This window comes from Lethenteron reissneri, chromosome 18 (genome assembly GCF_015708825.2).
Source record: "Lethenteron reissneri isolate LAM-NWPU_2019-01 chromosome 18, ASM1570882v1, whole genome shotgun sequence".
NCBI lineage: Eukaryota > Metazoa > Chordata > Hyperoartia > Petromyzontiformes > Petromyzontidae > Lethenteron > Lethenteron reissneri.
Genome location: NC_083796.1, coordinates 8148974 through 8166104, shown reverse-complemented (window position 1 = coordinate 8166104; position 17131 = coordinate 8148974). Strand labels below are relative to the sequence as shown.

General features: G+C 39.7%; 1 protein-coding gene across 8 annotated transcripts in view; it reads right to left on the bottom strand.

Annotated features, from left to right (window-relative positions):
* Nucleotides 1–17131, bottom strand: part of AGTPBP1 (ATP/GTP binding carboxypeptidase 1) — a 60287-nt gene that overhangs the window by 31524 nt on the left and 11632 nt on the right. For 5 of the 8 annotated variants that reach the window (XR_009755284.1, XM_061553705.1, XM_061553703.1 and 2 more), the window contains exons 4-16: nucleotides 11642–11709; nucleotides 10310–10373; nucleotides 9419–9565; nucleotides 8483–8614; nucleotides 8205–8298; nucleotides 5869–5906; nucleotides 4994–5202; nucleotides 4195–4372; nucleotides 3960–4051; nucleotides 3122–3238; nucleotides 2000–2727; nucleotides 1574–1657; nucleotides 1369–1452 (exon numbers count right to left, since the gene is read on the bottom strand). Coding sequence is in view for 7 of the 8 variants with exons in the window: in XM_061553705.1 (XP_061409689.1) it covers nucleotides 1369–1452; nucleotides 1574–1657; nucleotides 2000–2727; nucleotides 3122–3238; nucleotides 3960–4051; nucleotides 4195–4372; nucleotides 4994–5202; nucleotides 5869–5906; nucleotides 8205–8298; nucleotides 8483–8614; nucleotides 9419–9565; nucleotides 10310–10373; nucleotides 11642–11709 (2035 nt within the window). In the remaining variant the exon portion in view is untranslated. Of the gene's footprint in view, nucleotides 1–1368; nucleotides 1453–1573; nucleotides 1658–1999; nucleotides 2728–3121; nucleotides 3239–3959; nucleotides 4052–4194; nucleotides 4373–4993; nucleotides 5203–5868; nucleotides 5907–8204; nucleotides 8299–8482; nucleotides 8615–9418; nucleotides 9566–10309; nucleotides 10374–10783; nucleotides 10871–11641; nucleotides 11758–17131 lie in introns of those variants that run through there. The other 3 variants (XM_061553708.1, XM_061553706.1, XM_061553707.1) reach the window with 3 other exon arrangements.

The window sequence follows — 17131 nt, the reverse complement described above, 5'->3', positions numbered from 1 at the left end:
AGGCATCACCACATTATTGCCATCATCTTGTGATGCATCATCTATCTTTCTACTTCACGTAAGCTCATCTCATCATTTCAGGTGGGTTCCCTCAATTGGCTGTCATTCCATCACCAATCTCATTCATGGCCTTCATCCGTTCTACCGATGTGTCTTGCCAAAACCAACTTATTTTCCTTACCAGTCAACAAAATGTCTATCATTTATATGTTCTCTCCATGATTGGAATTTCGAAGTGTTAAACTTCTCTCCATACTTCAAGTTTTTATTTACTTTACTTTGTCCGTGTCCAGGACTCAAAACCATACGTCAAAGCAAATAGTGAAGAATATTTTGTTTCGTACTATTAATACCAAACAATAAAAACATGCTCTTACCATCTGTGATTTAAAGTATTTTTAATGAGATGGTTTCATATAATTGAGCATCTCTGCAGTGACTACTTTAAATTGGCGAAGCAAGCAGGCAAACAATAAATAACAAAGAAAAAAACATGTTAATTATGACAAAAAATTCATGAAAAATGAACAAGAAATAATGAAATATTACTTTATAAATTAAACGAAACTCTTCTCAGAAAAGCAATCAAGCACGCATGTTACATTTTTCTGTGTGTAGTTTGTTGCCCATCCCCCACACCTCCCATTAGCATGGTTGGCTACGTACGGTGTGAAAGAAGTTCAACATATATACATGACAAGAACATATTTTGTGCACAATCGAGTGGCCATTCTCACCCTTCACCTGACTACATTATTAGTTCACAGAAATTGTATACATCATTTCACAGCTGTGACCAATATAACACTGTAGATTTCAATACAGCTAACCATTTGAAAAGCAAACTAATATACTCTTCCATGACGTTCCCCATACACAAATGTATACATGCCAACAAAACTATTTCACATTTAATCTATATATTTTCTACACATTGTATGTATGTATGTTGAATTTATTTCGCCCCGTATGTAGACAACCGTGCTAATTGCAGGTGTGGAAAGGCGATCATGTATAACACTCTTAAAATTAGAAACTCCAAATTTTAATCAAACATAATCAAAGCTTTTTTTTCTTTGGTTCCAAAATTCCTGAATGGTTGATTTTCCCTAAACCTGTCTACATCTGTGCTCCCTTGCTCCCTGTCTCCCTCCCCTCTCCTGCACCCTTCCTGGTCGCTCATCTGGGACCCAGCAGTGTGGACAAATGGTCTGGAAAAAGCATGAAAATAGTTTTTTAAATTGCCAAAATGCTGCGCAACTTTACTCATTAATTAATGGACTCGTTCTCAGCTATCATAAACGTGTCCGGCTTCATTCCAATAACTGGTAATAAGCTTTGCATAATTACGAAAATTTTGACAATTACCTGCGAATATGAATGGCTTTTCGAAGATTTCCAGACTCAAATTCTGAGCAAAATTTCAGGCAATCTCCATCTTCTGAGACCAAGCTGAAATACATGTCAAAACAATACAGGAAGCGCTCTGCATTAAGCTCTACTTCCAACGGAGGCTTTTAAATATGTACACATAATGGCAAGCATTAAACAAATCCATGTTTCTGAGTATTACCTGGGCATATCAAGGTCATACACCACTCGATCTATAATATCACCAGGGCGAATCAATCGCTCAATGTCTTGAAATATCTTGGACCTTTAATTAAGAAGTTTCAGAAAAAAATACATTTGAATGTTAATGACACAGTGTGACAACCACAATCTGTAAATGGCACACTTCCAAATATATACGAATTAAAAAGGAAAAACGCAAATTTACATAATGGAAAGATAAATTACTTTTGCTATATTGCATAATAACATTCATTAGATATCACTTGACTTTTATCGTCACTGCATTGTATAAAGATGAGTTTTTTAAACGCACAACAGGCATATTTCGGAATCATATATTTTATAAGTCTTGTATTATGTGGTTGTGTTATCATTACTCCTGTGGGGGTGAGAATTTCGCCACGACTCCGATGAAGTCAATTACCTCTGAACGCCATATTCCCTCTCCACCGATGGCTCCCTGTACAGAGGGGGTATATGTCCATAGTAGTCGGGAAAGGCCATTTTGCTGAACCCCGCCACAGATTTGGTATTGCTGGCTAGCAGCGAGTAAAGTTCGTTGTCGTGTGAAGGGTCCAGCTTGTCCCTCGACTCCTTACCACCCATCATCTTCTCCTTCAGATCCCGCTGGACAGACGCTGAGGTCGGGGCTCCGCCAGTACATTTTACATTTGCCTGGGCCTTCTTGGATGCAGCTAGCTTTTGACACCAGTTGGCACCCTCCAACCGTTTGGCTTCCTTCACGCTCAGCTCCGGCGTGTTCTTTTTCAAATCGCCGAACCTGCTTGCGTCTACGTGAATGCACACCTTTGCGTTCAAGCACCCGCAGATTAGCGACTGTTCTGACACCTCCAAGCACAAGCCTCTGAATCCGATGACGAAATCGCGAGAATCGGCACTGTGCCCACAACCCTGCGGATCTTTGAAGCTGTTGCCTTTTGCCATTTTCTGGGCTCCGGGTTCAGAACGAGGCTTCTGCGTTGAGTCGTCGCCATCAATGAGAGGTGATGCCACGCTGTTCTGAATGGGCAGCCCCTTACCTGTTGAGCTACTGCACTTGTCGTTGCTGCTTGCTGTTGGTATTACAATGGGGCTGGGCATGTTCTTTGCACTTTGGTGATTTATATTTTCATTTACTTTGGAAAATGTGTCCTATAGATGGGATGCAAAATGATGAGGAAATGAGTGCAATCAAAGCAAGTGAACATAAACAACACAATTTGATAAGGATACTCATCCTGAACTGTTACTCAAATGTACTTCAATGATAAACAGATCACAGTGTGGAAACAAGCATTAGTTTAACAGTGTAATAAAGTGCATACAAAAACATTTTAAAAATAATTTACAAAGATAATGTATTCCACAATTAAACTTCAGAGAATTGAAAAAAATATTTTGGCTGCAGAGAAGTTCCAAAAACTGAACAAATTACTTGATGATACTGCATTGCCAGTGGTGCCTCATGTAATGTTCCTCTTAAGGCCACAGTGACATTGATGAATGTGTTGAGTTTTGTACAAACACTGAGGCACGTCGCACTCACCGAAAAACTGTCCAAGAGCTCTGGGAAAAACTGCTCGTACATTTTGAGTGCCTCTTCTGAGCGATCAAGCGTAGGCTTCATCTTTAACTTGTCCAGATCGGTCTCAATGTCAGGATCCTGAATAACCAATATTGTATTTGCATGACACTTTTGCATGCCTATGGACTGAGCAGACAAAGTACGTCAACATAGTTTATTTCATTCTTTAAATATATCTCAGCTGACTCATGTAATATATAATTTTCTTCCAGTAAATATGTTTCTATACAAAATGGTCACATAAGCCATCGTTTAAACTTTTTGAGGCTAGGTGCCAGTCTTATTACATTCAGTCTATTGATATGCATATCTATATATGTGAATATATATATGCCTATGACCAAGTCACCTGAAAATACAATGGATCTTGTCATATCTCCGAAGTCAAGCAAGTTTGAGCCTGGTTACTGTTTTAATAAGTGACCACCATTCATAACCACCATGTGGGGAAACACTTATCCAGAATTGGAATTTAAATATGGCTGTACATGTCCACACTGATATATGTGGTAAGATACCGCCTAGACGAGATAAAGACCCAGATTCCATGGGTACAGTGACCATCTACAGTTTATCACAAAATGTATGTAATGTGCAAACACATCTATTCAGTAGACAATCAGCACTGCAATCACACTGAATTATTGTCCAGCACAGCAAGAAGGGAATTAGGAAAACCATTTTTTTTTAAGTTCCGCACAGAATTGAGTAAGGCTTATTATTTTAGAAAAGAAATATATTCAGCAAATGCAGCCAAGGTTAAATAAATGTTATTCAAGTACTGCAGAGGTGCTTTTACCTTCTCTAAAAAGTCATCTTCCTCTTCATTTTCATTCTCCTGCTCGGAATCTTGTTCAAGGTTATCGTCACTTTCATCGGCCACGTCATCCACTGACAAAACAAGGCTTTCAATTAGGGAAGCGCGCAATCAGTCTAAACAAAGCCTCATCCGTCAAAAAGACGGCGACCTTTAGTGTAAAGTGAGATATACGAAAGCAGATTGCTCGTGACATTGGTACTGAAAAGTTGTCTACCTCCGGGGGGTAAGTTGTAGAGCTGTGCCACTGGGCCCGTGGTGGGTATGACAGGCAGCGGGAAGTGGTGAACGCTTCGGATGGTGGGCAGAGGCAAGCGGTTCTTGGGGCAGCACTTTCGCATGATCATGGTAGACAAGTTCACCAGCAGGTCCAGTCCTCGGCTGGTAAGGCACTCCTGCCAGGGGGTGCGCATTCGGCAACAATGAAACTTGTTGGCTAGCCATTGACGCGTAACGTACCTTTGAGATGTGCGACAATGAGTTAACATTACAGATGGTTATAGTGACGCAAGCACTCATCTGCAACAGAAAACTTCCATTTGTGCCAACTGGAAGCCGTGCACATGCAGCTTATTGTGTGAATGGGGTTAACGTTCAAAATGTGGATTATTTTCGACAGGTAAATATATGCAATCCTGCACAGCGGTTTTCAATAAAAGCTTACATGGTGTATACCTGTTCAAGAAGTTATTCCGCTACACTTATTCAGTGACACCACGGCGGATTGCCCCATGATCCCACATTCATGATGCCCCTGCTCTTAGGTGATCAGTATGGTGAGTGTGGAATATCCACCTATATATTTTTAGTTAATGAAAATAAATATTTCAGATGCAACGTCCATATTTCTCAGTACTATTCTGGCTCTTGAATAAGCTTTCGTGATTTGACGCCATTGTCGCAAACACCTATTTGCCAGGATATATGACGCTGAAGTACAACACTTGCTTTTGCGATCTCTGTCGACATGTCTTGTTAATTTCAAAGCTGGCAACCATATAGATGGGTGGGCCCACCTGTGAGGTGGTGTAGAAAATCTTCATGCCGTCAGCCTCCAGGAAGGCCCTTCGGCCGTGCTTGATGGCGGTGATCTGCTTGAGGCAGGTGAGCAAGCCGCGACGTACAGGCACATGGCTGTGGCGAGCGTCGTGACGGTGCCAGTCTTGGTACACGTTGAGCAGGAAGACAATGTTCCCCCGGTCTACCGCTCTTCTTGCATTCGTTTCTGCAGTGAATTTCACAAGCAATGTTGTTAATTTATCCAATTAAACGTGGATGCTTGTATGAGCTATAACGATTCTCAGCTTACACCCCTGTTGGTGATTTGGTGCATTGTTCTGATTCAGTGTTCTATTTTAAAAATCATTTTAGAAACAGTGTGGTGGATGTGGTAGGGTCTCAAAGCCATTGGATACAAGATATGCAAATTCACAAACAATGAATCTTACACATGCAATTCAATGCACGTATTGTGAGCTGAAGAATATGCATGTATTGATATAGTGATGCATTTTTACATCTCTTATGTTTAATCTTTAACTTGTCCATTCTGGAATTCACAAGTGTTTACATACTTATTTATAGACTAACTTCCTGCATTCAATAATTCAACTAAAGGTTTACATCAAAACGATGTATTGAATATAAAATTAAGCACGCTTCCAATATTGACATTCTCACCACAGATCACCGAAGTTACACATTATATTTTATATTACACTATTCTTTAAGCTTAAATGGAAACCAAGCAATAAACCTGTTCCTGATGATGAAAGTATATACCAAGCAAAAGCAGGCAGATTCCATATACATATGCTCAATGTTAACTCCAGTAACCCTGAGAACCCAACACTTAATGTAATTGTTTAAATCCAGCCCATTTATCACTTACTTGATTTTAGTAATGTTGCAAGGGTATCCAAGGTGATCCTGTCAAGGTAAATGAAAGACAAATATAAGTTCCACAAATGTAAGGCTAGAAGGCCAAGGTAAGATTTATGGGAAATGCTTTATCTGCCAAAGGGTCAAATCCATTATATAACCAGCATCCTGCCTCTTATTACAACACAGTTGCTAATGCTTGATACTCTCCAGCGCACAGCACACCCCCAAATGAATACTCTACATCTGTGCTGCCAAATCCACCCTTCACTACATGGTTGTGTGCCATTTTAGTTTGGGGCATATTTGGTTGCAGGGGTGAGATGAGCTACAGTCCGCTTCTGTTCAAGGGACCCCTCATGTTTTATTTGACTCCATGCAGCCGGTCGTACAGTGCCCTCTGCTGGGAAAACGTGAGCAGCACGCTTGACAGACAATGTTACGACAGGTGGACAAGTGGTTCATAAGTTAGCGCACTTTGGTAGCACGACTGAGATCCTCGGTTCGCATCTCTTATTAAACCGGATCGTTACGTTTAGCGAGTTTATGATCTCATCCGGGTCACCAATTACTATGTACACACAAAGCCCATTGCATAAAATTCGTTTCTGCACTTGCTAAAAAAACGCTACAAATTTAAAATATTAGCTTTACTATCATATAATTAAAATTACTCTCAGTGGCTCGGTGGATGGGAAAGTTATGTCCTTATTGTAATGACCAGAGGTTTGTTGAAGTTATTTCAAAAGGTGGCATTGTGATATGTGATTATGACAAAAATGGCAATAGCACAATTGGACATAAAACACTTGAAAAACATTTTAAAATCAAAAGACGATGTAACCATTGCTGAAAGGTTTCTCCCCAGAGATATAGACAGAGAGGAGACGAACAGTTTAATAGTGGTGAATGATGTTTTAAGTGTAAGAGGCCATACCCTTTCAATCACAAGGTCGGCTGCTGCACACAGAAGTGTTATGCTTTGCAAACCTTTTTAATACTAGACAGGCATCCATTACACTGATGACATCATGCACATAAGCAAAGGTGGCAGTCGCCTGCTCTGCTTTAGGTTATTTCAGTGCTCTGCTACTTCAATTACAGTGACTCACACTGCAAAAAAAGTATTTACAACACTTGTGTTGTATTGTTATTTTAAATCATTTTAGTAAACGTATCTCACTTTCGCAAAAAATTCAACCATACCACTTTCTTAGGATTGTTTTGGTTATATTTCATCTGGATATTTGTAAACGACATAATACATACCTCTAATTGTATTGAGAAATACCTCGCATAACGTGTGATAACATATAGAAGCTACAAATGTTAATAATGCGTGGAATATTCCGTTGAAAAAGTGCATTTTAATAACCGAATAGAAATATTCAATAAGATTAAATTGTGGGATGTATAAGCCAGATGAGTTGAAACTTTAATGCCACACAACCAAAGCACAACCGCTACACGCCTGAGAGCTTGGCTTTGAAACTGCAATTATAGTTCTGATCCCCAAATTCAAAACTGCTTAGTTATGGGTGAAGTCTTTAAAATGCTCTCATTGTAAAACGTGTGGATATAGTGAACTGGAAGAAAGCTATATATTATATTCCATGCTAACAAGAATACAACAACAGTTGAACCGTCGACTTTCGCGACCAATATCATCCATAACAGGTTGTTTTGGGTTAGATCGCGTAAATATATAAATATGTCATTAAAAACACCCCCCCCCCCCCACTTTGCGCAAGAGCGCAGAAGTGTGGTCACCACATCTACGCCTCTATAGAAGGAACGAAACAGGTGGACTTCTCCACAAATCTGGCTGTCGCCTGATGAAGCTAGTTGTAATTACTGGCGAAATGTCAACCTCATATTGTAAATGTTGTGCTATACTAGTGAGGAATTGCCATGTTCTGTTTACGTGACAACCCTAACTAGTTTGCTGTGTCGGGTGGTGGCGGGTTTTTAACGACACATTTATATATTTACGCGATCTAACCCAAAAAACCTCTATTATGGAAGAACACAACATCCAACATGTTGCAATGAATTACAGCACGTTGCAGTTAAACCAATGTCAATATAAAATGTCTTACATTCAGATTTGCTACATGCTAATAAAGCTCTGACATAAATTTTCCATTGTGTAAATTAATAATAATAATTAGTGATGTATTATCATTTTTTTAAATGTTAGCAAATGTGTTTCTTGAATTATTTTCATTTTAAATGTGACTGCACACACAAGGCTAATGATTGTGTTATTTAAAGTGATGACTTTATGCAGTTCAAAGTGATTGCACAGTTGATTTGTGATGGTATTGGCATTGACTGCTTACTCACTTGATGAAAGTGCTTTGTCTTTTGCTGAATGGGCCGACGATTTTGAAAAGCAGTTCCACCGCACCATTTCTCCCAAGCGAGACAGCATTCACAACTGCATTGATGACAGCAGAAGGCCATGCGCATAAACCCCACCGACGCAGAAAGTCTCCATTACCATGGAGGCAAAGCCAACTCATCAACCGGAGGCCCATTTACTGTAAATCGCTTTGCATGCAGTGCATTTTTTTTGTGGAAAGATGAAAAGAGATCAAATGTTGCCAAGTGCGGAAGCTCACTGCTGGCAGAGTAGGCCTTGATGGTGTGCATGCAGGGCAGGAGCAGGCGTTGATTGTGCAGATTCTGTTTGACAAGCGTCAGCGTTACTGGCAACGCACCGCACAGTCTGGCTTTTGTTGCGAACTTAGCATCTGAAATCATAAAATAAATTACATGATTGATATAATAAAACAAAAGTAGATCTTTTATTTATTATCAAACATTATATTCATAATAAATCACCGATTCCTATAGTAAAACTGGTTGACCAATAATTGTAGCGAGCGCTTACAAACTTGTGAATACAAAAGTACGTAGACACTATATTGTATCAGGATTCACTACATTTGCACCGATCAACTCCCGTGCAATTCGATAAATTGTCACAATTAAAGTTCATGATTCAAGAATAAATAATGTTGTTTTTCTAGTGGCTGCAGTTAGTCAAATGAACCAATTATGTACAATGTATATGAATCGAAAATAATCAATTCCCACACTCAATTCAATACATTTATCTGAATAAGAACGGATTTCAAAAGATGAATCAATGCATCATTACACTATTTACTTTTCTCACGCTGACTACATATTTTATGCATCAGAGTTTCTGAATTTGATCATTAATTTAGTAAGCAACACATGCTTCTGCCTACCACAAAGAGCCATAAAGACCCAAATGCAACTCAATTGAAAGGCTATGTTGAATGCTGAATACTGACAACTCTAATGCACGTGAATAGTGACTACTGAACTCCTTGAAGGATGGTTAAATACATCAAGATTAGAAACAATTGCAATACATTCTGACGCACAACATTCTATGCATTCATCACGAGCACTGATTAATTTGAAAAAACTGATAAATGCCAACGACGATTAAGGCAGAGATTTGAGCAAACAAGATGCCAGGCTGGCTGGAGTAAAGACGGACCAGATGAGAAAAGCTGCCCAACCTTTTGGTCCCACTTTGGCAAGCAGAGAGTGAATGACCAGCATCAGCTCATCATTGGTGGGACTATCCTTGGCAGCCCTCACCAGCGTCTGAAGTAGAATCTGAGAGCCACCCTTACACACCAGATTGCTCACACGACCTCCGCTGCCTGGACACACACAACAGCCCCACCACACGCACAGGTGGACAAAACAATGCCGTTAAGCCATGTTATTTATAAATGTGAAATTTAACAATTTGAAATTAGTCTTCTTCATTTAAATGTCAGTAACAGCGAACAAGTCCTTGTGCATGTACAGCCCTCTGGAAATCCACCGCTGGATGAGGGTGGGTCGTGGGGGTTACTTGACCATGCTTCCCCATGCTGGTCAGCGCGGGTTGGCGAAAGTAGGGACCACAGCTGTGTATGCAGCAGCACATCAACATTGTAGTGCTCAATATAGCCCACGACAGAGCCCCAACGTGGTAGCTTCCTGTTGTACATGGCGGCCATTCACACAAGTGCTATCCAGGCTCAAACTACGAATTCTACAATAGTTTGTGGTAAGGAACTTGCAAACGAGATTTTACTACTACACATTAGGTTGCTGTGATATTTCTGCGTGCTCAATTTTGAAGACCTTAAAGTAACTCGTGTTTTTAAATATAAACTGTGAGCATGAGCTTGTGAGTTGCCTCGTAAATGCTTTGTAACTTAAAAATAATTGCACATTTAACAAGTATGGAGCGCTCTGAGCCAAATTACTCAAAGGCAAAAATTCACAGAGAGTAACACCATTGCATGCATAAGCAGCCTTACACAATCTATATGCATTGCATCACAAGCCAGAGATGTTTTTGATAGCTTTGTCCCCATTATGTGTATGAAAGTACAGTAAATATGTAGCAATACCAGCTGAAAGCAACTCCAACAAGATATTCAAGATGTCCATTGTGACCTGGTGGTCCTTTGAATTCTGAAACAGAAAGATTTGTTTACAAAGTTAATAACCTAATAATAATGTACATTCTCTAACCAGTATCGTGATGGATGAAAACCTGCTCACCCCTTTTGGTCATATGTTTATTTGACCATACTTCACCAAGTTGGGAGTGCGGGTCAAAGAAGGGGAGACCGAGGACCAGTTTGGATATTACTCGCCACTGATGTTTGCCAAGGCCAGTGATTGGAAGAGGGTCGTTGGGTTCATAGTATAGTGTGTTCACCACTGCCTCACCAGAATGAAGCAGTATTCAATTTGAATATACAGTAAAACCTTGGATTGCGAGTAACTTAGTCTGCGAGTGTTTTGCAAGACGAGCAAATTTTTTTAATACATTTTAACTTGATAAACGAGCGAGGTCTTGCAATACGAGTAGTACGTACAGTATAAGCTTTGCCTGCCGAGCGTCACGTGATCACAACTGAGCCGATGGTTCTTCTCTCTCTTTCGCTGCGGGATTGTGGGTAATCGTCTCCCATGCTCGGTCTCAGTCGGCGTGTCTCACCTCGTATAGTCAACATCTGTGCGAGCGTCGACTTGTTTACTGTAGTGTTGTGACCACGTGTGTGTGCGTAAAAACATTTTTTGTATTTTGTGTCCAAGTGTAGTGACTGCTCTTTAGTAACTGTACTACAACAATGGCCCCCTCCTCCTCTCCTCTCCCTCACACCAGCTACGATTAAATGCAATTTATACATTTTATTACTTGATATTAAATTTAAATGATAAAAATATAAAAAAGTATTTTGTATTAAGCATTTTTACATGAATATTTTTGGGTTGTGGAACGAATCATCCGAGTTTCCATTATTTATTATGGAGAAATTCGCTTTGATATACGAGTGCTTTGGATTACAAGCACGTTTCCGGAACGAATTATGCTCGCAATCCAAGGCTTTACTGTACTTGACTAGATGAGTAATAGTCTCCTAATTAAAACAAGCAAGGAACAAAACTTCAAAATAAACCCACATTTATGTTCTACTTTATGTTAACTGAGCAGGCTAGAAGTATCAATTTCAAGTTCCACAGATAAACAAACACAAAAATACAGCCGTACACAGTATAAGTATACAGAATCCTATGTGTACAGGTGCATCCATGCTCTCATTTGTAAAAAAAGAACCGAGCCTGCAGACATTCATGCAACATTTCCCACGTCTGAATTACATTAGACGAAATACTTCTGCGAGCAAAATACACTTGGGCACAATCCCAACACACTTTATAAGAGCTCACACCTCCAATGTTGACAGCATTACGTCCATTCCACTGCAGCCCTTGCCAGCCATTTCTTTTCGGGTTTTTTCTGCAGAGCAGAGAGGACCACCATAAGCACCAAATAATCAGCAGAAGCCTGCCAAAAGCGCACAAGCAAATGTTATATTTATACAAATAGCCTCTTCCTAATTCATTGGATTAACAGGTATAACAGTCAAAAACATGTTGCGTAATATTACATCAGCTGAAAAAGGTATTTTCTCAGGAATTATCTTATTATGGAAAAGGCTAATATATAGCTTATCAATAATAGCCATTTTCTTCCAATAGTAAGTGTGGCACTGGAGCGTCACACTTGAGGAAGTCAACTGTACCTTTCACAGCATTCAAATGTGCAACACTCCTGAACCACGTGGAGTTAATGTGGACATCAACAACAAGTAGAATCAATTGTTGGAGTTGTCTTTTTGGTTCTTTCGGTAAAGTCACGTAGAAGGGAAGTAATAAAATAATACAAATAAAGCATAATAACATAATTCTCACGACGTTTCGGCCACAACGCAAGCAGCCGTCCTCAGGTGGAGAACAGGTCTGTCGAGGAGACAGAGTCTGTTGTGTTACTTTTTTTTTACATAAAAATAGAATATTGATATAATGAAATACCTCAAACATTATTCTATTCAATAAGGGACATAAAACTGATTTGAAGAACTATAGTCCATTCATCATCTCTATGCAAGTACACTATACAAATTATTGATGAATATCAATAGGCACGGAAGAATGAAAAATGTCAAGGACAACCAACCATGGGAGCAAGCAGGGTTTAGGAAAGGTTTCTCTACTTTGTAGTTAGCTAAGCTCTCACAAATCAAGGACTAAATTTAAAAAAATTAGAAGTGATGTAAACAATATCAAAAATAAACAAGAACAAAGTACTCAAATAATAGACCAAGTGACGTGTTCACCAAAATTATTCAGTGATATTAGAAGATTATTTCTGAAAATGAGATTGGACAAAAGTAAACTTATATATAGAAAAAACATTAGCCATCTCTTATTTTAATAAGGACAAAACAAATAATCTCGAACAATCAGATATATGCAGTATGTGATAGAAACCAACCCGGAAAACACAGCAGATTGTGTATCTTTATATATTTATGATAGCTATTTCAGACTGACTGAGATGAGCATGGAGCACTTTTGGGAAGATACATTTTGATAACGCAACGCAACACGCCCATGTGTCTAAAGAGGATAGTTTTTAATCAATGCATGTTCACTGCGATGATACATGAATCAGAAACATGAACACTGATGAAGATGGACCAAAAGTTCTAACGTGTGCACAAAAGTGTGGAGAGATGCATGCTTAGGTTTACAGAGATAGAGAGAGAGAGGGAAGAACACATGGATTGGAGAACAGACACAGGTTACAGACATAACTTTAAGAAAAGTAAGCGGGCTTGGGCGAGACACTTTGCTCAGAAGGATGATGGCTGGTGGGCTATAATAACGAGCGTTGCAAGTCAAAGGAGGTAACACGTCTGAAGGGACATCTGCCAGCTAGATCAAGCAATGATGTCAGCTCCTTTGCAGGTGCTGGGTGGATTGTTACATCGTAGGACCATAACAGACGGTGACAGCATGGGGACACATTCATCCAGCAGTGGACTGATTACGGCTGGTGATGATAAAAAAACAAAAGAGAATCCACTACAAAATGTGCAGAAAGGTACTAAACAACAACAACAATTTAATAATCCATCAAAACACATCACACCCACCGGCTTGAAGTGGCCAGATGCAGTAAATCAAGCAACAGGCACCCTTTGCTTGCGCTGCCTTCAGGGTTTCACGTATGTTTGAGATTGTCCAGAGGAAGTTGCTATATATACAGATATAGTTTTGACCAGGGGGTGTCTGCTCTTCCCTGTCTGACCCAGGCAAGCCCACCACCCAGCACACAGCCTCATTTTCCATCTCACTCGCCACCAAGCAAGAGCGTAAGCTTTCTATTTCTGGACGAATGCTGGGGGCACTGCAACTTTTTATTCAGCGTATCGCATATTAATAACGCGGAGCTGATGTGTGTAATCCAGCACTGTGGGAGGCAAGGGTTAGTGGATCGCACATATGTTGTGAAAACTCCCTTACCATGTGCATCGAAGAGGTGCCATACCCTGGCTTGCCATAACAATGTGGTAGAGTGAAAGTGGGCCTTACCTCTCCCCTTTGTATGGGATATGCGTGGGTTTCCTCCCACATGTACATACTTATGGCCGATAAGACACTAAAATATATAAAGTGCAGTGCTCGAGAGGGAATTTGGCACTGGCTCATCGCCTGCTTGCTCGTCTGTGGTTCCTTGAGCGAGGCGTTCTCTCTCTTCAAGTTTGAGCGAATATTGCATCGCGCGTTACAAGTTGAAATTACTATTATTAAACCATGCTCCAAGTTAGTCCGTAAAAAATAAGTAGCTTTCAGTGGTTAGAAATGTACTGTGTTTTATCGTTCTAAAGTTAGATCGAAACGTAATCGGTGAGCAAGCTACTTCTTGTAATCGGACCGCCACAGCACTTGCTGGTGACAAACGATGGCCAGGTCTTAAATCTGTCGAGGCCATTGTGTAAAGAAAGACAATTGAAAGTCACGCATGTTAACAATGGTGCCAGGTACTCCAGTGTCCCTAATGTCTGAGCACGCTCCACTTAGCAGTAAACACTACTTTAACACTCACACAGTGCAGCACGTGGTCATTGTTTATGTATTGAACATAAACATATCATTTTAATACTTGTGTACCTTTGAACCGTCCAGCTGCTGTGATTAGTGGCTCAGCTATTTTGTGCAATAAAATCTTGTTAAGAATAGATAATATATCTTCATGGTTTCCCTGCTAACATAAATATTCCTCTTGTTTACTGTGGATGTTTATTTGCATCAGTGTTCCTAGGCACCAAGAGCTGAATAACAAGCATTTGAATCAGCTGCTTGTTTCAGATTGCTCCATTGGACATAATCCATTTACAAATATAGCATGCATTAAAATACCTGCAGCACTGCAATGCATGGAATTTGAATGAATTGGATAACTATCATCATAGGCAATGGTCAAAAATACACTCCTGGTCATTCTCAGTTTTCACTTAACAATGGCCAGATAACATCACCCAGTCAACCTATTTAATACACCGATTCTTTTTCAGTGAACCATGAACCAAAAAACAATTACTGCATCTCTTATCTTGATAATAGATACTTGGAATCATGGGATTTCCAACAAGAGTTTTAAGTTTCATTAATGGGGAAAAAGAGACAACAGAGTTAGAATGGTCCTCCACAAAAAAATCCGTTCCTGCAACATTACTCCCATACGTTTTAATATGACATCAAGACAGTACTGTTATTAGAACGCAACAACATGCGATTTACTAAAATATGTTTTCATTTACAAACCTAGAAACTCATATCAGAGATTCTGGGACACACTGCCTGTGTGTATGCCTAAAATACATGTAATTTATCGTGTTTTTTGTTGTCCTTTTGAAGCACAATAATAATCTCCATATAAATGTAAAATAAGGTAAACAGTGAACCATACCTGCACAACATACTATCCTGAGATAGCCATTGGAGACATGTTTGCAAATACAATGAAATATTTTGTTTTAAATTACAGTAGGTGAAAAAAATACAACGGTTCCCCAGCTATCACTTTCTTATCAGCAGCCATGTTCAATCAACTCCTGTATGAAGGACGCTCCAAGCCACCTCCATCTCTGACAGTCCTTTAATGTAACTACCCATCTAGTACTTGCACAGGAGCTAATTTAATCACTTCATCAAGGGCGTGTTCTCTCTTTTAGCTGCCACTCCATCATTAGTCTCGACCACCTCGCATTGTTCCTCCAAAGCAACTACAATCCACAGTGTAGAGGCCTTCATCCAGCATCGGATTGACAAAAGGGATTTGCATGTCGTGATAATGATGAGATAAAAATATTAAACGTTTAAATTTGTTTCTATTTGAATGCCTTTTTTTTATTAAAAGCGATATTACCACCACCTATCACGTGAGAAGTCATGGTAGCTTTGGGAAGCCTTCATCCAGCAGTAGATTGACCATGACTGATGATAATGTTGAGGACAAAGGTAAAGTTTAATGCACCAGCCTTGGATTGCTGTCACAACATCAGTGCTCTGTGATGTGGCTCAATGGTGTTCTGCTTACATGCCGTCTTTAAAATTCTGCCGTTCGTGTTATGTGCAAGATATCTATTACATCTCCATCCATCTGAAAGCAAGATGAAGACATTAAAACTCGCATGTCACTGCAACTTTATCTCAATGCCTCCACCAAGTATACATTTATAGCCTCTAATGCTTGTTCTACATGCCATGAGCACATGTGTTTTTTATTTTTATAGTCACCCATCATTTAATTATTGCCTATTATTGTTATAGGTGCCAAAGACAAGAAATATAAAATTCTCAAAATTTAAATACTCTACTCCATTCCATAATAACTGTGATACAGTGGCAGAATGTTTTTCCACAATAAAGCCTTTTGGGTTAGATCGCGTAAACATATAAATGTGTCGTTAAAAACCGCCACCACCCGACACAGCCAACTAGTAAGGGCATTTTTTAAAATATAAAAACCGAATGCTCTGATCATTGTGGAAGTGCTACTGGGCAGACAGAAGCATGGAATGAGCTTTGTATTATTTTGTTTTTAATTCTCGCTGTCAGCTATCAGCGTTGATCCCTGCCAGACACGCAATGGACAGCAGCCTCCGTGCTGACACCGTGGGTCCATCAATCTACCTCCACTCCTGTCTCGGGAGGGCAGCTTTCCACTGGACTGACGAATGAATTTCCGCTCCTGAGCTGTCATTGCAGTATTAATTTAAACACATCATGCTTAATAAATAAATGAAAAGACATATGATGCTCCAGGGACGAACTGTGGTATTTTTTCTAAGTAACATGTTAATGTATTATGTGTGGCTTTCTCAGATCACATGCTTGCCTTTCCTGAGCATTAGCCTGATCTGTCCTCTTGTTCCTATAACCTCCTGTCCACAACACATGCCATAGTTTAAAACATCCATCCCATTGTCACGCTGCATTACCGCATTGCATGCTGGGTTTTACATGTCAAAGGAGTAAAAACGTGTCACAAGCTGCCAAAGCAATTACAAGTAAAAACATTGTTTTGATTTTTATAAGGCATGTATGCCTGTACCTTTAAATACGGCACTGGCAGAATTACCAAACTCCAAAATGCATTTTTGTTGTTTAACCAGGAAAGCTGGACTATGTTGCAGGCCTTTTTCAAGAGAGTACTGCCAAATGCTTGCAGTAGGAGGCGATGTTGCTATATGTAATCCCAACGGAGTCATCTGAAGGTTAAGTTTTTATCCTTGAAATGTTTGGCCAATACCCGTTACACTGTATATATTTTTGTTAGCTATTGGAGGAAACAGGGGAACCTAGAGGAA